Consider the following 22,066-nt stretch of genomic DNA (forward strand, 5'->3'; position numbering starts at 1 on the left):
GATTTAACGAGAGAAAAGGAATCTGTGCTCATAAATACTGCTATATAGATGTCCATTTGGTAATATTCATCTTAATCTCAGGATGTTTTTTTCGGAGCTGTTAAAAGATGCTTACTGTTTGTCAACTCAATGTACACATGTGGCCACACCGTTAAATACAGGCCCACGTAGGAAATGCAACTGGATGCTGATCCACCAGATTCCCTCACTATCCACTTTGAGTAAAACTTTCCTAAATGGGGTGAAGTTTTAGGGGAGGAATAGCTGGGTGCAGCAAAAGGCACTATCAAATAGGCGTGAGGCTCATTCAGTGGGTCTTCTCCGTGCAGCGATCTGAACCTGACTGCAGGCCACTCTGAGGTCTGCTAGAATCCTTACTGCAATGGATGTAGAGATATGGCAGACTGGGCACCTCCTAGTTCATCACATCCCAGCCTTGCCTGCCTCCCCTACTAATGGTGCAGTTAATAACCATGTATAAATCAAGGCAGCAGGCTGAACCAGCAGCTGGAGCACTGCGAGTGTAATTGGCGCAACAGAAAAAAAAATGTTTATTTGCCCATGTTGCAATTCCTTCCTTTCTATTACGATTAGTTTCAAAACATTTTTCAAGCACGTTTTAGGGTCGAGTGGGCATTTTATGAGAATGAAATGCCATTTTGCATTTAGAAAAAGGCTGAAAACGTGTTTTTATCCTAAATGGTGTTTTTTTAGCTCTGTTATTGCCGGTATCAACTTTGGATGTGAACACCATCACAACACTGAGTAACAGTGCGCTCTAAACACAACACAACACAACTCAGTGATATGCAATTTAAGTATTAATGTATTGTGGAAATCAGTAATTCTGATCTTGGGTTGGACTATACTGTGCACAACGGCCTGTACCTTTAAGGAGGTTACACCATTTTATTATCGTTTTCCAGCATTGTTTTTTTTAAGCATAGCAAAGAGGCGATTATTTGATTCAAAATCGCCTCTGCCTTCTGTCTTTAACAGGAACAATTGCAATGAGAGCTAGAATTATAGATGGGTAACTGTGAATAATGGAGAGCTGTTCACACCAAAGAGCTAGAAATGTGTTTTGAAGCTCTGCCCGTGATCTTCAAAAAAGATAATAAAAGCTCTCTTAGTGGTCACATATGCTGTCACTACCTAGTAGGATTTCACTACACAATCATCTGGAGGATATGTAGACAGAGGGCAGGATGTGGGATGACTTCCCTCTCCCCTGACATAAAATCCGGTAGTGTCACTGTAGTTTCAGTTTTTTTGTAACTAGCATTCTTCCCAAAACAGATATGCAATATGCCTTGTAGATCTTGAGAAGAGGTTGCTGCCAGGATAGAATGATGGTCTTTACAATGTAGCAGGTGGATTTCTGGCAATCAGCCTAGAAAACACTAAGGACCAGATGCTTCAAGCAATTTTGCATTCGTAAACGGTGCAATTAGCAAAATTCGGCCGTTTGCGAATGCAAAAATGCTTTCAAGATGTAAGAAAGACATTTGCTGGGCAATTTTAAGGAATCATAAAAATAGCGATTCCTTAAAATTGCGACCCCATTTAGAGAATCGCAAATTGCGATTCTCTAAATAGGAAATCGCAAATAGGGAATTCCTATTTACGATTTCCAAAGCACATGTATCAAGCATTTTCTAAATGCGAATTGGGCATTTAGGAAATGCAATTACCACCAAAACAAGCATGTGCAATTTTTTAAAATGCATAATAAATGCATTTTTTTAAATGACATGTAGCGCACACATGCCCCAAGGGCATGTGTGTGCCTCACATATCCGCAAATATTTTTTTTGGGTGCATCAGAGGGGGCCTTAGGCCCCCAGCACCCTGGGGTTTGCATTACCTAATTTGCAAATTCCTAACTGTAATTCGCAAATTGGGAAATGCAAAACCATTCACACCTATGGGCCTACAGGCCCATAGGGATGAATGGGGTCCCATTCTCTAATCGCTATTACCGAATCGCAAATTTCATACATCCCATTATGTGTTTCTTAAATAGCGATTTCGTAAAATTTGCTATTTAAGAAATGCAAACCGGGAGCTTGATAAATCTGGCCCTATATGCTTAATATACATAAAGAGTTGCACTCCTAGAAGGCTCGATCTACCTTTCTCATTTTCATCTAGACACCTCACGGAAGACCAACCACCACCAGAAGAGTAGTAAAAGCATTAAATATGTCAGACCAGTAAGTGAATCTAACTTAAAAGATTGATCAATATATCTATAAAATGTCTATATCCAGTAGAATTTGCCTTCTCTGAGTCTGTTTGCAGTAAACAACTTTGCCTCCACAAACTTACTGTGTATTTCCTCCACCGGGCTATCAGCTCCTCTTCAGTCTTCGCTCTTTCTCCTGTTTCCAAGCTACTATCCAGGTTCTCAACCACTTTCCTCAATTCACGGATATCAGCTTCAAGCTGCTGAAGCAAGGCCTGGTAGGCGCTCTCAGACTGATGAGCCTTCATAAGATCGTCAACTTCCTTGTCATTCATTAATTTTAGCTGTGCCAGTGCTTTTCGGAGATCTTCCAACTCGGCCTTGATTTTTTCAGCTCCTAGTGGTGATGTGTGTGTTATCACATGCGCAGACTGACCATCCAACCACTCCAGTTTCTGTTCGCCGGTTTTCACATCATTAGCAATATCCTAAACACAAAACAAATGGAAGAGGGATCACACAACAGAAAATATTTCTAATCTACCCACTAGTTAGACGGCCAGTACTGTCAGTGCTAACATTGTTGTCTCATTTTTGATAAAGGGTAACACAGTACTCCTGGCTTGAGAAATGCTTAAAAAAACAATTCTGGGAAACGATTATAAAATGGTATAACTTCCTTAAAGGTACAGGCCGTCGTGCACAGTATAGCCCAAACCAAGATTATACTCACAATAATGTATTTTTAACAAAAATAAAATATGAATATTATTTAAACACATTCATATACTGAAAGAACACTGCAAGTACAGCACTAAGTAGTTGGTCAAACAAATCATAAAATACAACAATTTTAATGCTATGCAGTATCCTCGAGTAGGATGTTTATGGATTTGTTTTTCACAGCATAAATCTTGTCATGAGGGCTACTCAATTTTGTACAGTGTAAAAATTGCAAAATTAAGATTATAAAATGTATTCGTAGTATACATGGTTATACCATATATTACTGAACCAACAGATTAGACATTGGTACTTACACCAGGTATTCTACAAGAATTTGGTAACTATATACGCATGCAGTTATACACGGTGCTCAGTCTTTAGGAAGCTGCATACACAATAGTTGCATGTACACATTATAATAATGACGTTGTAGCATAAAAATACTTTGCTTCCCCTGTATTTCACACGCGATTAATCGAATGTCTGAAATCGACAAAAGGGAATATGACGTCGCAGCTAAGCTCCCACTGTCCATGGCCAATCAGGATTTACAAAACTTTGATTTAAATTTTCACACTACGTAGAATCAGTTTACATGTATTTCATGAAGGTTCTATGTATTTTATGAAGGCGTTAAAATAGGATTTAAATTTACCACACTTGAAAAACACACTGACTTCCTTTCTGAAGAAATGTGAAAAGTGAAAATAGTTTTACATTGAAAATACTTATCTATTCAACGAAGTGTAGGGTCCATCCTGCTATATACCTCAGTGCTTGAAGTGGGTTGAATTTAGTGCAGGGGAAGGGAGTTAAAACTACACGACAGAAAATAAAACTAGGAGGAGAGTCGTAGGTAACTAGTGGAGTTGCCTAATATGTGTGGACGAGAATTCTGTTTGATACATTTCAAAATAGAACTTTAGTTGTAAGATAGTTTAGAGGAAATAGGCAAACTAAACTATGAACCTTATCTTGGGACGTTTTCAAAAAGTGTTTTCGGCCTGTAGTGAACCCTGTAAATAGGAATAATCTTGCATATTACATTACTGGGATTCACCTCCAAATAAATCAAAGGGCCCCAGAACTGCATACAGTTGGCTAAAACACCAGGGATTACTCACAGTATGAGTTATGTCTATTATTGTGCAAAAAGGCAATGCCCATTAATGTGATGGGAAAATGATCAGGAATACTAAAGTAAAGCAGACAATAAGATACTGTACTTGGTCAATACATCGTATGCAGATACCTCTATGATAATGTATCCACCTACTACCAGAAAAGTGTTATGGTCTGCTGCTGTGATAATAACAGATCAATCGTGGCAAAACTTTTGCACACTTAAGTCAAGTTTACAAGAGCAGAAAGGGGTGACTGTCAATGGAATTCACAAATCTCAACACAGAATGAGGTGTTTCCATCCACATATTCCAGATACATATGTGAACAGTAATCAAACACATGAGATTTACTGCTGTGGTGAGTGAGCTAGGCTTCATGGTATCAACGAATCCAGGAGATTGTCACGGTTGTAGAAAATGCATATTAACAGCCATAAATCTCAGGCTTCGAGAATATTCATAATTACTTGCATTAACTTCACCCTCACTAACTGCATTCCAACAGAAGACCACAGAATTATTGTATTGCACTAGGGCATTCCATAACACTTGTAGGAATCCACCTCTCCACAGGGAAAATATGCTTCATGTTAAAAAATACATATGCTTTTTCCCCAAATCTACTGCAGAGGATTTTCCACTCAGTGAAAAATCTGTAGGAGCAAATTTAGGGGGAAACACGCAACATCAATCAATCAGGAATTTGTAAAGCGCACTACTCACCCATGAGGGTTTCAAGGCGCTGATGGGGGGGAGAAAAAGGGAGGGGAGATGCTGCTACTGCTCAAACAGCCAGGTCTTGAGAAGTTTCCTGAAGGTAAGGAGGTGTTTGGCCTGGCGCAGGTGGGTGGGAAGAGTGTTCCAGATTTTGGTGATGAGGTGAGAGAATGATCTACCACTGGTTGTAGTTCTGCGGACGCGTGGGACGGTTACGAGGGCGAGGTTGGCAGAGCGGGGATGCCAGGTCAGGGTGTAGAAGGAGAGTCGTCTGTTGAGGTATTCTGGTCCGGTGTTGTGCAGTGCTTTGTGGGCGTGGGTGAGGAGTTTGAAGGTGATATTCTTGTTGACTGGAAGCCAGTGCAAATTTCTCAGGTGGTCTGTGATGTGGCAGTGGCGGGGAATGTCCAGGATGAGTCGTGCGGAGGCGTTCAGGATGCGTTGCAGCCTCTTCTGGAGTTTGGCCATGGCTCCTGCGTAGAGGGCATTGCCGTAGTCCAGTTTGCTGCTCAGGAGGGCTTGGGTGACTGTTCTTCTGGTTTCGGTGGGTATCCATGTAGATCTTTCGGAGCATGTGGAGGGTGTTGATGCAGGGGGAGGAGATGGCGTTGACTTGCTGGGTCATGGATAATGAGGAGTCCAAGATGAATCCTAGGTTACATGTGTGGTCGGTGGGAGTCGGAGCATCTCCGAGAGTGGCAGGCCACCAGGAGTCATCCCATGCGGAGGGGGTGGAGCCGAGGATGAGGACTTCCGTCTTGTTGGAATTGAGTTTGAGGCAGCTGCTCTTCATCCATTCAGTGATGGCCTTCATTCCTTCATGGAGGTTGGTCTTGGCGGAGTCCTTGGTGAGGAAGAAGATCAGCTGGGTGTCATCAGCGTATGAAATGATGTTGAGGTTGTGGGATCAGGTGATGTTGGCGAGCGGGGCAATGTAGACATTGAAGGGGGTCGGCCTGAAGGACAAACCCTGGGGTACGCCGCAGATGATTTCAGTGGCCTCCGAGCGGAATGGGGGGAGGCGGACTGTCTGGTTTCTGCCGGTGAGATAGGAGGTGACCCAGTCCAGGGCTCTGTCGCGGATTCCTGCAGTGCTGAGGCATGTGCACAGGGTGTGGTGGCAGATGCTGTCTAATGTGGCCGAGAGATCCAGGAGGATGAGGGCCGGCAATATATTTTGATTTCCAGGTCGCTCACCTGGAATATATGGGAATTCAACATCTGCATAGATCTCACTGAGTTTTGCAAACTAGGCCCAACTTTGTGTTTTAGGAAGGTGCAGTACTATGCAGAGATGCTGGTTACGCCTCACTGTGTAACACTTTCACAATACCACAAAGACAGTCCCTCGGATTCATAATAATAAATCTTTAGCGGAGTCCTGGTAGTGTGGCAAAGAGCAGACAGGCTTTACTAGAGGAAAAGGTGTTAAGCATTTTAAAGTACAAACAAGGGCAATAAGTAATTGACACGACTCAAACAAAATATGACACCAATTTATAAAAATATAGCAGGGTGAACTCAGAGGAACACACTCAAGGCTAAGGTTGTGCAGGTCCCAAGACCAAGCTACAACAGTCAGACCAATTTTACCTGGCTTGTGGGGTCCGGGTGCAGAGGTGTCCTGGCTGTCCTTGGTGCTGAACGTAGGAACTGTAGGTGCTGAAAATAGATACTTGTGACATTCGGTCACCTGAAGGTCTAGCTTGTGGTAGCCCACTGGACCTTAAGCTTTAGTGGGCTCTGGGACCAGGATTCACCAGGCAGAACAATTCACCAATTTGAGCATCTAGGTGCAGAGGTGTGCTTGGCTATCCTTGGTGCTGAACAGGAGCTGCAGTTACTGGCTTTAAAACTGAGATGGTGAGGGTGAGGAAACAAATGCAAAAACTCGACACCGGAGCCACAGGTGACGTTGGTTGAAGGTGTTGCAGTGTACCCTTGAAATGCAGCATCAAGTAAAGGTGGTGATGACTGGACTGGCCACCAAGAAGCCTTGAAAAATGTAAGCTGGAGGAGAAGTTATCTTCCCTTCTGGAGGTCTAATGGCAGCCAGCTGTAACTTATCAGGGAGCTGGACTACACTTCTCACCATGTACTGGACAATGTCTCTTTGGACAATCCCTTAGAGGGCCCGATGGCCTGCGCTTCTTCAGTTCCAGTGAGTACTTTTGAACCTGCAGTATGCAGGGAACTAGTCCCACTAGTCCAATGGAGTCTGTCCTTGCCTTTGGCTCACAAAGGGTTTCTTCTTGCTCAGGGAAAGAAGTCTTTGGTCCGCAACGAGCCGCAGTCGAGCAGTTCCAAGGAGATGCCATATGTTCAAGGTATCACACCATTTTTTGTCAGGTCCCTCTTGTCGTTGATGCAGACTTCGTTTTGTCTCTTATCGCAAGTTGTTGGAGTTCTAATGTTCTGGTGCCAGGGGAGCCCCTTAAATCCTAGATTTATGGGTGTTAGGGGTGTGGGTGCAAGAAGCCAGTGGGCTAATAGCCCCAGCAGCTTATCCGCCCCTGAGGTGACAACATCTGGTAGGTTGTGACACCTTTTCTACCCAGAAGCCTCAATTCTGCCTCTCTCCAAGGTAGCAGAAGTCTTCCCGGGCAGTACAGATCAGGCTGTCCAGCCTAGAGATTTGGCTAGCCTCCTGGGAGTTTCCCCCTTCTGACTAATTAATTTCTCCACATGCACGGGTGCAAATGTGCCTGGGGCATGGAGACGGCTTTGTCCTCACCTGGAGGACAGCCAGCTTGCATATCAGAGACGGTGTGCTCTTTGAATCTCACTGCCTTGATTTGCTACTTGACAAGCCTTCCTGGGAGGAAGGGAGGTGTGACCTCCTTCCTGTCCAGGCCATTGGCCTGACTCCTGGGAGTGTTTGCACCTCCTGCCCAGGGGATCAGAATTCTGTCTTTGTGGCAGTAGATGCAAGCTGGCAGCCAGAGCACAGGAATACAGGGGTAACTTGGTGGGCAACCTACGGAGCTAGTGACCTCGGGTTTTCCCAGGTGCCAGCCCATGTTATTCTATGGACCGTTGGTCACTTATAGTAGTCTTTAAAGGGAACGGTCAGTATATAGCTTGCGCTTATATGTCCACATCCTTAATATTATGCACCCTGTGTCCTGGGCTCTGGAAGCCTACCTTAGGGGTGTCTTACATATATTAAGGACAGTACTGGGACTGTGCCACACCCATGTGGGCACAGTCGAATTCGAGCAGTTTGCACGGCTTCTGCAGTCTGCAATAGCAGGCCTGCTGTCTGTAGTTTGCTTGGGTCATGCAGGATGGCACAATTATTGCTTCACGCCCTGTTGACCCCTTTAACATCCATATCTTGGGTTCCACTGGTACTATATTCTAGAGACATATAAGGGGGTTTAAAGTACTTGCCAATTGGGGATACCAATTTACAGTTACCAAGTTAGGGAGAGAGCACTGGCACTGAGGCCTGGGTAGTAGGCTCCAGTGCACTTCAGAGTCATTACCAACCGAATTTAGAGCAAAACATGGGGGTGATCATCTGAAAAGGGCACTATCCTACATGTGTTCTGTTTTGTCTATCATACCTATTACCTTCTATATAGAAAGGCCATGACAAAAAGCTGAGGGTCTGATTCACAAAGGGCCTCCGCACTCGTGGTGGAGGCCCGCAATCATGGCAGAGTCTCTGCAATTGTGGCGGAATCTCCACAATTCTCTGCACTCAGGCAAAATCGCTGCAATTCTCATTGCGGAGATTACGCTTAAGTGTAGAGACTCTGCCAGTACTGCAGGTCCACCACCACGAGTGCAGAGGCCCTTTGTGATTCAGACCTGGACTGCAGGCAAAGACCACCATTCTCATTACGCCTGTGCATGTCCTTGTCCGCTGAACACATCTAGACTCTATTTATTCTCCAATGCTGTCATATTCTCACAGTAGGAATATACTTTCAATAGAAATAATATTAATAGTACTACTAATAAAAATAATACAACATGTAAAGTGCATGGCTACTTCTAATGAAGTGTCCCAGTGCAGGGATGCCGACTGCTGGAAGAAAAGTTGCTCAGTGACTGGGAAGAACTTAGACAGTTTCAAAGAGCCAAGTTTTCAGCTTTTTACTGAAAAACGTTTCAGAGGGGGTTAGTTGAAGTTCAGAGAGTTCCAAATTTTTGGTGTCAAGTGGCTAAAAGCGTAACCACAAATTCAGACTTTTTTAAATTTTGGAATGGAGGCCTGTTTTGCAGCAGCCAATCTAAAATTTCTAGTTGTGGCATAAGGGGTGATCGTGGACTGTAAATAAGCAGGCCTTGAAGACAGGTAGCCTTGGAACAACAACAAAGAGCCTTAAAGGTAATTCTTTGTTTCACGGGCAGCCAGTGTAGTTTGTTCAATGCTGCGCTAATAGAGGCACATCTAGGAATTCCAAACAGTATCCAGGCTGCTCCTTCTGGACCCACTGAAACCTATTCAACTGTGATTGGGAAATGGCCAGGGACAGAACATTACAGTAATCTAATCTGGATCTAACTAGAGCCCAGACTACCGTTTTTTGGGAGGAATCAGGGAGGAGATGGAAGAGTTTCTTAAGAGATGTCAACATACCGAAACACTTGGGCATTGATCTGGGCATCTAAAGAAAGTATCTTGCCAAAGCAGATGCCCAGGTTCTTAACCTTGGGATTAGGAGGTGGCAAAGGACCGAGACTGTCGGGCCACCAAGCATTGGACCGGATTTTAAGATGCTTGCTCAAAATCAAGACTTTTGCCTTCCCGGCGTTCAGTTTCTAGCAATTAAGAGCCATCCAAGTAGCAACCTCTGACAAATGCATGGACAGAAGAGGCCATGAGCTCCCTGTTCTGAGATATGGTGATGGCAAGTTGAGTGTCATCAGCATATGAAATGATGGTAAAACAATAGCACTCAATGAGCTCAGCCAAAGGGCTACCTTAAACATTAAAAGGGGTTAGACGCAGTGAAGAGCCCTGTGGCACTCTTTGCTGCAGAAAGCGAACCGTCGACTGAAATTGTTTTTGTGAAATCTGAAAAGTGTGTCCCTGCAAGAATGAGGTCAGCCAGTGCGCTGCTTTGCCACCGATGCCACTGTTCCACCGCTGCTTGACCACCGTATTATGGGATGCAGTATTGAACGCATCACTGAGGTCAAGCATACAAACAGCTGCAGTGTAATAAATAAATAAATAAATATTGATAGCAGATTGCATCAAAGGATAACTTGGTCTGGCTGCTTCAAGTTGGAACACTGCAATCAGGCCCATTCCTTTCCTTAGTCTTACAGTACAGAGATGATAGATATATTAATGCTCCTGCAGACAAATAAATAATATGTATGCCGAAGTGCAGTGTAATTTGGTCTTTATTACCACTGTTCAGTGTAGGGAGGGGCTATGACTCACCAGAGGGGAAGCCTTGAGTGAGTCATGATGCCACTCCATCACACACAACAATTTTAATGAATACCATATTATAATCTGCACATAAGCATACACGGTTTATGCCACAGGGTTTGTGAAGTGTATTTGTTTTAGGAAAAGGTACTTTTAAAAAGTGTCTCCAAGGGGCTAAATTTGTGCAGCAAGGTAAAATCACACTACAGGGATATTTTGACAATTTGGCAAGTTGTTTCTCTAAATAAATTATTGTTAAGTGCAATCTGTGTGGCAGGAATGGACCTTTTCTCATGTAAGTTTGCTTTACTGTGATAATTGATTGGAATTTGACACTTGCGCTGTAGAAATAAAGGTGTGCATGTGCGTTCTTTAGTACAGTTGTTCTAAAGCACTTATTTTCACCTCCACGCCTCTGCAGAGAAGGACCACAAGGCACCACCTTCCTCCTGTCCAGCTCAGTGTATACCGCACAAGGTCCTTTAGAAAACAGAGCTGGGTGGAGGGGAAGTGAGGGAGCATCAGGTTTAATCCTTGGTGAGCCAGGACACCAAGGACCCTCTTTCTTTGCATGACAAACACACATGTGGCACTCTGCAGAGTACAAACCGACATGCAGTCACACTCTGTAAGAGAAGCCATACCTCCTTCATTTTGTCCACCGAAAATATGCTTACAAGTCTATTGCTAGGGTTAGTGTGTACGTTTATTCTGTGTTCATACTGTAAGGGAAATAGAGTGAACTGTGTTCACAGTGAAGAAAAATCTCTACATGATGTTATTTATATGGCACTGTGTGCCATCTTCTTCTTGCTTCTAGGTGATTTAATATAAATTAATACTATTATCGAACTCAGTGATGCGCAATTTATCAACTTCAGAAGGATGACAGGCTATTTTGCCACTGCTAGATTTTAACCCTATAACTGCATGCTGCACTTAAAACTTAGCGGGTTTAGTGGGAACTAAACTTGCTAATTTATTTTACTGTCTTAAATGATCAACAAAATAATAGTTTAAAAAGACATCTGTATTTATATGTTTCAACAGCGGTTTATTATATTGTTTATTCACTGTAGGAGCATCATGACGGAAAATCATCATATTCCAAACAGGTATATATCTGCAGTGAAACCTTAAACGCAAGTTAGCTCGGTGGGTTATTCACTCTCTGCTGAGGTCTGTGTTTCAATGCTGGCACGGCTTCTAAATCTGCCATGGTGAAATGTATCTTTCGTCGTTCGGGAAACAAGGGAATACGAACTAGCAACAATGGCTAAGTGATATTTGTATGGTAAGCAATTTTATTTTTAATAAATGTACTCTATAAAAAGCATTTCTATCATTATAAACTAAAGGTAGATTCTCTACACTGTGAAACCTCTGTGCCTGGGTTATAACGAGGACCGGAATTTAAGAGTTTTCGGTGCCTGTCGCAGCACAACTATTCCATTTAGTTGCCAGAGTCCCTGCAACCCACTACCATTGAGAATACAGCCTTAAATTAAATTAACTATACTATCAATAAAACCAGATACTGGGAGGAGAGGTCATTCGGCGCACGGAATTAAGAAATACTGAAACGGGACACTCCTTTCATTAATATATTTTGTTGGGATTTAAACATGCTGACTGGGTGGGGGGGAGCCAAGATGGCGACCAGGATGGACGGCTAGTGCGAGCGCTCCATCCCGGACCCACCGTAAAAATCCTGTAGGGCGCCCCCAGTCTGGGGTGACGGAGGTGTGGAGTCGGCCCTCGGCGAACCGGCGAGAATCGATGGAGCCCGGCGCCACCGAGCCTGGAACCGCCAACCCGTGTCCTCCCCCTCTGTCCGGGAGCCGGCGCACGGGGCATCCGCCATTTTGGGGCCAGGAGAAGGTACGGAAGGCGTCCAGAACCCCGGGACGCGAGTGCTTGGCTCGCAGGGCCAGGGAGCCGCCTCGGTGCTGTTAATGCCTACAAACCACTGTCAAGCACGACGTGCCGGGATCGGGTGGCGATCCCCGCCCGGACCCCCGCTGGGCGGTCGCTAGAGTGTAGGCGGTCGGCGAGGGTCCCAGAGTGCCTCGGGAGGAGTAAAGTCAAGGCGGGCGGATCCAGACGCCTCTAGGCCCCCCACAGCACCGGAGTAGAGACACACAGAATTGACTACCTGCAGCACGGTGTGGAGGCGGATGCCCTGGGACCTGCTCTCTCCCCGACTGCTGGACCGAACGCAACGCAGCACATGGCGGTAAGATGGGGCCTGATGTGACTACCGCGGCCCGCTAGTCACGGAAGAAACAGTGCGGCCGAGCCCGCGCTTCCCCCTCACCCCCCCCTGCTTTTGGCCCTCACCTGCGGATCGTCTGCCCCAGCGCCGGCCTCGGCCCAGCCGGGTGCTGGAATCGGGGCCCCACAGGGAATGGACTTGCTCACAGGGGGAACAAGCACCTACATCGACCACCCTCAGCCAAACTAGACTAGACACTCTTCTCCTGAATTGGGGGCCTCTGGACTTTGCATGTCCCCCCCCACTGAAGCCCACAGATATTCCAACTCGGTCCCACGGGCGCTCCCGCCCTCACCGGATACGGTGCGCCAGCCGGGATCGCTATCATCCTGGAGGGGCGTCGGCGTCGCTGGGTGATAATTAATTAGGGAAATTGGTGAAGCGCATGTGGTAATTCCAGGGAAAAATCAACTGGGATTGCCCGTCTGATTTGCGGGCTCCCCACAACACCCCGTGAACAAGCTGGGATAAGGCTAAAGATACCAAGTACGTAAACCCATCAACAGGGGCCCACACACTGGATCAGTATAGAGGGGCAGCTCATAAGACCCCCCCCCTGAAAGAACATAATGGCGGGCAGGCTTAAATCAGACAAGAATCAAGACCGATCTACGCATGGCCCAGCGCTCACCGATCAACAGACAAACCCGACCCTACAAACACTGGAGAGTACACTCGCGTCACAATCCGCGCAACTGGAGAAAGTACTACAGGCGATAATGGACACTAAAACCTTCCTGGAAAATAGAATAGATGCGATATCGCAAGACTTGAACCTACTCCGTTTGGATCACCGCAAGTTATCAGAAAGAGTCAAAACGGCGAATGAGGGGCTGGCCGAGCTGTCTCCCACAACCCAGGACAACCAAAAACAGATCCAACGTATTGACGCAGAATTGAAGGCATTATGGAAATGTGTGGAAGAGGCCGAGAGCAGATCACGCCAGAATAATATCCGTTTCCTGGGGTTCCCCGAAAATACGCAACAACAAAGCATGGAAATATCTCTAGAACAATGGCTAATCAAAGAGGTGCTAGGCGTGGCCCCCTCCAAGCTTTTCACGGTGGAAAGAGTGCATAGAATTCCGGGTAGGCCCCCGCTTCCTGGACAACTACCTCGACCATTGATTGCCAGATTCTTAAATTTCCGGGATCGAGATGCAATTCTACAACAGTTTTGCAACAAAGGTCCATTCAACTACGAGGAATCAATCATCAACGCATACCCAGACTTCACTCAAGAGGTGCAAAGAAAACGTAATTCATATGTTAAGTTCAAACAACGCCTACATGAACTCAACATTAAATATGCATCACTGTTCCCCGCCAAACTGAGAGTGATGTCAGAAGACCGCACTCATATATTTAACTCCCCGGAAGATGCCTGGACATGGCTACATGCTAAAGGCCTTGCGCAAATGTCCGATGACGCGGAATGAGAAGAGGAGTGGACGACCACGGCGTCAAGGAAACGCTCCAGGAGGCGCACGAGGGTCCAACCGTCTGCTCAACAGGAAGCTGAAGAAAGAGCAAAAGTGCTGAAAGAAACCCCCCTGCTAACACAAAACAACTTTGAAGTAATTAAAGAACTACCCGAGATTAACTTGGACTCAGACACGACCACCTCTGCCTCTACTATAACGGATGAATCAAAAGGCCCGAGGGTCACCCCTAGAGCAGCGGACGATCTCTGACTACGAGGCACAACACCATCCTTGCTTCGTCACTCAGGGGAGAGTTGGCTGGACGACCCGGGGAGCGCCAGAACTCGCCACCCGATCCCGGGACTCTCACACCGGCATTGCTAGTAAACCCAGCAGCTCCGGCTGTTTGGGGTGGGGATTTTAATAGCATCCCAGACGTCACCTTAGATAGATCCAGAGCTCAAGCGAGCTCAATAGCGAGAAGGAACACCACATCTCCAATGCAAAACTGGGCGGGCGACTCGAGGCTCTACGACATATGGCGCATCAGACACCCCCTTCAAAGGGAATACTCATTTTACTCAGCCCCACATAGAATACACACTAGAATAGATATGATATGGGGTACCCAGGATATAGCCGCTTTGGTAAATAGAACGGAATACCTAGAGAAGACAATATCAGATCACTCGCCGTTGAGAGTAACACTAGGTTCGGGCAGGACCCGACAGGAGATCCCAACCTGGCGCCTACAAGTAGTTGCGCTTCAGGACCCGGCATTTGTGGACACTTTGAACACCACACTATGTCAATACTGGGAAACCAATGATTTAACTGCAAATTCACGTGCCGCGGAATGGGATGCCCACAAAGCGGTAGGCAGAGGGCAGTGTATCACTACAAGCTGGGGAGTAAGGCGCACCCTACATTCTGAAATTTTTAAAATGGAAAAGGAACTAAGAAACGCGGAAATAGCAGTCGCACGGGGGGAAACCCCTTACACAACACTAAAAGCAGCCCGTGTAAAATATGACGAAGCAGACAGTAGACTTCGGTGCCACGATCATAACTATCACTTAATGCGGTTGCAAATGGAAGGCGACAGGTCGGGTAAAATGCTGGCTTGGTTATTGCGTGAGGACAGACAGCACTCTCCCATAGGTACCATCCGGGTTGATACTCATACCACGGTCACCACACAGGTAGAGATAAATGAAACGTTCAGAGACTATTATAAGAATGTATACAACAAGTGCACCTCGTGCACGCCCACACAATTTGAGTCTTTCCTAGGGGGCTCCTCCCTACCAAAACTATCCCAGGCAGACAGGGACACACTTGAAGCCCCTCTCACGGCAGAGAAAATAGAGCTAGCTTTAACACAGATGCCCAGGAATAAATCGCCGGGTATAGATGGCCTCCCAATAGAGTATTACTCCGCATTCTTGCCCCCCTTTAAGCCCCAACTACTGAAGGTATTTGAGGAGGCCTGGACTGCTGAACTGCTGCCCCCATCTCAAACAGAGGCCATGATAGTGGTACTCCTCAAACCGGGACGCGACCCCACGGATGTCAAAACTTATAGACCACTCTCACTTTTAAATTTAGACTGTAAAATACTGGGCAAAAAACTGGCCAACAGACTTGCTCCCATCATCCATACCATAATCCACGAAGATCAAAACGGCTTCATTCGGAAGCGTAACACTTTTTTAAATATCCACAGGCTACTGAGCGTGATAGGGGACACCCCCCTGACGCATATGATGAAATGGTGCTGTCACTAGACATTGAAAAGGCATTTGATACGCTGGAGTGGGATTTTCTCTTGATTACAATGCAGCAGATGGGAATAGGTCCTAACTATGTGCGTTGGGTCCGCACACTATATTCAAATCCACGAACCAGAGTGAAAACGGGCAGAGTGATATCTGACAGCTTCCCGGTATTGAGGGGTACGAGACAGGGCTGTCCCCTCTCCCCATTATTATTTGCCATAGCAATGGAGCCACTAGCAGCTAAAGTGCGCTCCATGGCAGATAATTGGGGAATATCCAGGAACGGAGCATACCACGCGATCTCGCTGTACGCAGATGACGCTCTTATATACACTCGGAAAGGCACGGAGTCGCTACCCTCCATAATGGCACTCCTAACTGAGTTCAGAAGGATATCTGGCCTAGCAGTAAACTGGGATAAATCGTGTGTGCTCCCACTAACTAAATGCCACCAGGAAGGCAGGAAGAGGCACCACGCGGGCGCCTGAAATGGTGATTTGAAACATTTAAATACCTGGGGGTTCACATATATCACAGCGCAAAAGACCTCAGAGACGGTAATCTTGGGAGAGCACTAGCCTCCATGAAGGGTTATTTACGCTTCTGGAACAAACTGCCACTTTCCCCACCGGGCAGGGTAGCAATTGCAAATATGCTGATTCTGCCCAGGCTATTATATTACTTTGCGGCTTTGACAATTATCCTCCCACGCAGCTTTTTCAGCAACCTAAACACAACGCTGCTACAGCTTATATGGGGGGTGGCAGAGCGCGGGTGGCATTATCCACACTGCAGCGACCGGTAGACTCGGGTGGACTGGGAGCCCCCAACTTCGAGCTTTACTATGCAGCAGCACAACTACAGTGGCTGCAGCTCTGGTTTCACACACCGACGTCAGCTGAAGGTGTATGGATGCAGACTCAGATAAGAGGAATCCAACTGTTAACATGGCTGACAAACAAACACTCCAAAAGTGAATTTATCAACCCATTACTAGCTGTGGTGCATGCATGTTGGGGGAAGTATGTCCAGAAGGGACACAGAGCAGTCCCATACACCCTGTATATTCCGCTGGAGTATCTCTTGGGGCAGCAGACGATTGCGCCACACTCATCCTTAGTGTGGTCAGAAGCGGGAATACGACTGGTGGGCGACTCTTTTGAAGATGGCAAACTAATGCCATTCGTAGTCATCCAGGCCCTCACTGCTGTGAACCCAGGACAATTCTTATTGTATCATGCTATGTGCCACGCAATTAAAAAAGCATGGGAAGCAGGGACCCTAGAACCAGAGACCTCCCCCATAATACATCACATACTACAGAACGACGCTCAAACTAAGGCTATCTCTAGCCTATACAAAATACTTAGCAAAACTCCAGAACCTTATCTAGAGAAAGCTAGGGAGAGGTGGAACACTGTCCTCCCCGCCCCGATTCCCCAGGGAGACTGGATGAGAGCACTGTCCTATGCCTGAGGGGTATCAAGGAACCCCAGATTCCGCTATACAGGGAGTGCAGAATTATTAGGCAAGTTGTATTTTTGAGGATTAATTTTATTATTGAACAACAACCATGTTCTCAATGAACCCAAAAAACTCATTAATATCAAAGCTGAATATTTTTGGAAGTAGTTTTTAGTTTGTTTTTAGTTTTAGCTATGTTAGGGGGATATCTGTGTGTGCAGGTGACTATTACTGTGCATAATTATTAGGCAACTTAACAAAAAAAAATATATACCCATTTCAATTATTTATTATTACCAGTGAAACCAATATAACATCTCAACATTCACAAATATACATTTCTGACATTCAAAAACAAAACAAAAACAAATCAGTGACCAATATAGCCACCTTTCTTTGCAAGGACACTCAAAAGCCTGCCATCCATGGATTCTGTCAGTGTTTTGATCTGTTCACCATCAACATTGCGTGCAGCAGCAACCACAGCCTCCCAGACACTGTTCAGAGAGGTGTACTGTTTTCCCTCCTTGTAAATCTCACATTTGATGATGGACCACAGGTTCTCAATGGGGTTCAGATCAGGTGAACAAGGAGGCCATGTCATTAGATTTCCTTCTTTTATACCCTTTCTTGCCAGCCATGCTGTGGAGTACTTGGACGCGTGTGATGGAGCATTGTCCTGCATGAAAATCATGTTTTTCTTGAAGGATGCAGACTTCTTCCTGTACCACTGCTTGAAGAAGGTGTCTTCCAGGAACTGGCAGTAGGACTGGGAGTTGAGCTTGACACCATCCTCAACCCGAAAAGGCCCCACAAGCTCATCTTTGATGATACCAGCCCAAACCAGTACTCCACCTCCACCTTGCTGGCGTCTGAGTCGGACTGGAGCTCTCTGCCCTTTACCAATCCAGCCACGGGCCCATCCATCTGGCCCATCAAGACTCACTCTCATTTCATCAGTCCATAAAACCTTAGAAAAATCAGTCTTGAGATATTTATTGGCCCAGTCTTGACGTTTCAGCTTGTGTGTCTTGTTCAGTGGTGGTCGTCTTTCAGCCTTTCTTACCTTGGCCATGTCTCTGAGTATTGCACACCTTGTGCTTTTGGGCACTCCAGTGATGTTGCAGCTCTGAAATATAGCCAAACTGGTGGCAAGTGGCATCGTGGCAGCTGCACGCTTGACTTTTCTCAGTTCATGGGCAGTTATTTTGCGCCTTGGTTTTTCCACACGCTTCTTGCGACCCTGTTGACTATTTTGAATGAAACGCTTGATTGTTCGATGATCACGCTTCAGAAGCTTTGCAATTTTAAGAGTGCTGCATCCCTCTGCAAGATATCTCACTATTTTTGACTTTTCGGAGCCTATCAAGTCCTTCTTTTGACCCATTTTGCCAAAGGAAAGGAAGTTGCCTAATAATTATGCACACCTGATATAGGGTGTTGATGTCATTAGACCACACCCCTTCTCATTACAGAGATGCACATCACCTAATATGCTTAATTGGTAGTAGGCTTTCGAGCCTATGCAGCTTGGAGTAAGACAACATGCTAAAGAGGATGATGTGGTCAAAATACTAATTTGCCTAATAATTCTGCACTCCCTGTATAGAGTTCAACTTTATACACCAAACATACCTATCACCGGCCAGGTTAAAACGTATGTTCCCCGACACAACACCGACATGCCCCAGATGCGCGGAACCAGTGGCCCACTTTTACCATATGGGTTTGGGAATGCCCCCGGGTGCAATTAGAATGGAACAAGGTGCTGAAGGATCTATCAGACTGGACGGGGCTAGAGTTGACAGTGGACCCCAGATCCTGCTTATTGGGAGTGAGGACAAGGGCAAAAAAACACAGACACTTACACAAATTTGTAGACCTAGCCTACGTGATTTACAAACGGTTGATAGCAATGCACTGGAAAGCACCAAACGCCCCGGACCTGAAATCCTGGCATACCCTCACATTGAGGTGGGCCCGCACAGAACATCAGGTGCTCGTAAAATTGGCACGAGACGGCCAAACGCACACGGGATGCGACACCTGGGAAACACTGGTATCCAAGCTAGAAACAAAAAATGACGACAAACCCCCATGAAGGGGGCTATATATTAAGTAAATTGCATTAACCAGTAACCCACCCAGACACAACATCGCAGGGTATCATCAGGACAAGAAAACCGCTGAAGGGGCACACACCTCCATACCCCTCAAAGAGGGCCCAACTCGTGTGAACACACTACCATAGGAGTATTAGTAAGGGCACTGGGCAAATCAGGCGCACCCATTACTTTCCTTTTCCGAATGCGAGAGAGAACACCTTAACCCCCCACAGGGGCGAGATCACAATAGGCAGAGGTCCTTTAGCTACTATAAGTGCGGCCTCCTTGATATGCAGCGTAAGAGCAACATTTTTGTGTAAGGTAGTGGAAGCAAAAAAAATAAAAAATAATAATACTGAATGTAATAAATGGCTAGTTAAGTGTGTAAAAGGGGGGGGGGGGGTTGGTTGTTTCAACGTAATATTAACCAGATAAACGTGATCCTGTAGTATTTCTGATTTATGCCTGTACTGTGTATGTACCGTATAAAACCAATAAAAAATATTTTAAAAAAACAAAAAACATGCTGACTGGGTGGTCCGCTCATTTTAAAAGGTTCATGGGGTCGTCGTAAAATACTTGAAAGATAATAAACTTAATTTATAAGAAGTGTTGTAAAGTGCAGCTACTTCCTGTAAGGAGTACAAATCCTGGGACTTATGGATTTTGCATCCTGTTAAGTATGTGATAGGGTAACTTTGCTTGTTTCTAGCAATCGTTTAGCTTCTGTACAGGGAAGTCCGAAGGGATACTTCTTAAACATGTTTAAAGGATTTCAATATAATTGTAAATAAGATGTCGTTAATATAATTTGGTGTGTGATTTATTTTAACTGGAATGGCTTTGATTAATCATCAGTTTAAAAAAATGAACAGTAGCATTGAGTGATGATGCATTTGTGCCTGAGTTGGTTGGTGCACGACCACTCCCTATCGTGGTATTGCCCCATGCCACTGAACCATCCTTTCCTCTGAAGTGTGAAAAAATGCGCATCAGAATCTCACTGCAGCTACTGCGGGGAATCTCTCTCTTAAATAGCCCAGGCACCCTCAACTTTAAGAACGCTGTCCCAGAATGCATCGTGCTGTAGGTAAACAGGTAAGGCTGTCTGAGGGTCTCTCGCCTGACACAGGCCCACCCGGGAGCTACTACTTGTCACTGGTTACAAGAGAGCCAGGTATTCTGACACGTGTGAACACCTCTGTTTGTATAGGAGTTGAAGCTATGAGTTTTTTTGGGTTAGTGAACCTTGTAGTTAGCGGTTGGGATAAAGTTCGCAGCCCTGGATTACAATTTCGACAGGGCCAACCTGCTGAAATTGAACGTGGCAAAGGGCCTTTTATTTTGGTGTAGAAAGCGCCAAAACCTCCACGTTATAACCCATATGAAACGGGGACTACTCGTTCAATCGGAGGTAATTATTACATCCCATAAATACCGAACTTCACAGTATCTATTTTTATCTGTCTGATAACTATATCCAAACCCTTGAGAGCACTCGAACTTAGCGCCTTACAGAAATATTTGTAATATTTCTTGGCTAGACTCAGTCGGTCTTCTGCAAAATGCTAAGATTTCAGAGAACAGCTGCCTCCTGGCAACTAAGCGGCCGGTTGTAAACGAGAAATGGTACAGGAGGGAAGAGGGTAAGGAAAGGGGTTAGGAATTAGGGAAGGGAATCAAGACAGAAAAGAGCCGGAAATCATGCCACGCTGTTAGAGATATATTAGGACAGGCCACACAAATGGCCACTGTTCTGTTAGAGTACAAAGTTTCAGTTAAATACAGTAGCTGCTGTGCCTCACTAAGGCTGCTATTTTTTCATAATGTTTCCACTTGGGTGATAAACGTTTGCTGCTGCAGAGGAATAAAGCTAGACCGGGTCAGTGGCATCACAGCAAAGCGCTCCCCTCCAACACCGCCCGTATGTTTTTTCAGTCAATCTACTTTAGCACTATACTTCCTATTCTGCCATTTACTCCACTTTCTGAGAAATCGTTGTAGGGCGTCCATTTTTGTGGCGCTACATAACCATTAAGTGATCCTGGGACAGTCTTTAACCACTGGAATGACTACACACCGGAAACACCTGCTTCCAGTGAAAGCCTATGAGAGGGACCTGCACGGACAGGAACACCCGGCCAGCTGCGCTGATTGATTAATAACCTCAATAAGATAATATGTTTACGGTGTCGCTATGGTGGCGTTTTCACTAGTAAGTGACACGTGGATTACATTAAACACATGATGCTTGGTCCATCTTGCATCAAACTGCCATGCTGGAACAGGGCCGGCTGTAGAGTTGGTGGCGCCTGGAGCGATCATCTTTCTTGGCGCCTCCCTCCCCCATACAAACGTGTTTATTTATGTTGAGAGAATGTTCGATGCATAGTGCATGGAGGTGTGTGCATGTGTGTTCATGTGTATGTATTTAGGCATGCGCTCCATGTGTAGTAGTTACGTGCGTGTGATCGTGTTATGTGCGTGAGAGGGTATGTGCACGTGTTTGGTGTGTGGGTGCCTGTGTATTCTTAGACACGTAGGATTGCAACATTAAGATCGAGGGTTTGAGTGTTACCGTACTTTGCCAGTGGTGCTAACTTCACTACCGATACAATTTAGGCATCTCTTGGTCAGACTTGGGGAACTCTCGCTGGATGATTAGCGTAATCCTCTCTGTACGTGCAACACAAGTGTGGGGACAACGCAGAACATGTGAAATTGAACCCAAAAGTGGACTCATCTACCTGATGCTACAATTTCAAGTTTTATAAAACACTCATTTTGTACATTTATATATACAAAAATATGTGTAATGATTAACACAACATCCTTCAAAAATCCGCAATAACACAATTCGCTATGTTTCC

General features: G+C 45.5%; 1 protein-coding gene across 2 annotated transcripts in view; it reads right to left on the reverse strand.

Annotated features, from left to right (window-relative positions):
- The window catches only part of SYNE3 (spectrin repeat containing nuclear envelope family member 3), a 378,235-nt gene that overhangs the window by 147,498 nt on the left and 208,671 nt on the right, over positions 1-22,066 (reverse strand). For both annotated transcript variants that reach the window (XM_069208251.1, XM_069208252.1), the window contains exon 7: positions 2,332-2,676. In XM_069208251.1, the coding sequence (XP_069064352.1) occupies positions 2,332-2,676 (345 nt within the window). The remainder of the gene's footprint in view (positions 1-2,331; positions 2,677-22,066) is intronic.

Source organism: Pleurodeles waltl, chromosome 9, assembly GCF_031143425.1.
Source record: "Pleurodeles waltl isolate 20211129_DDA chromosome 9, aPleWal1.hap1.20221129, whole genome shotgun sequence".
In the NCBI taxonomy this organism is placed as follows: Eukaryota; Metazoa; Chordata; class Amphibia; order Caudata; family Salamandridae; genus Pleurodeles; species Pleurodeles waltl.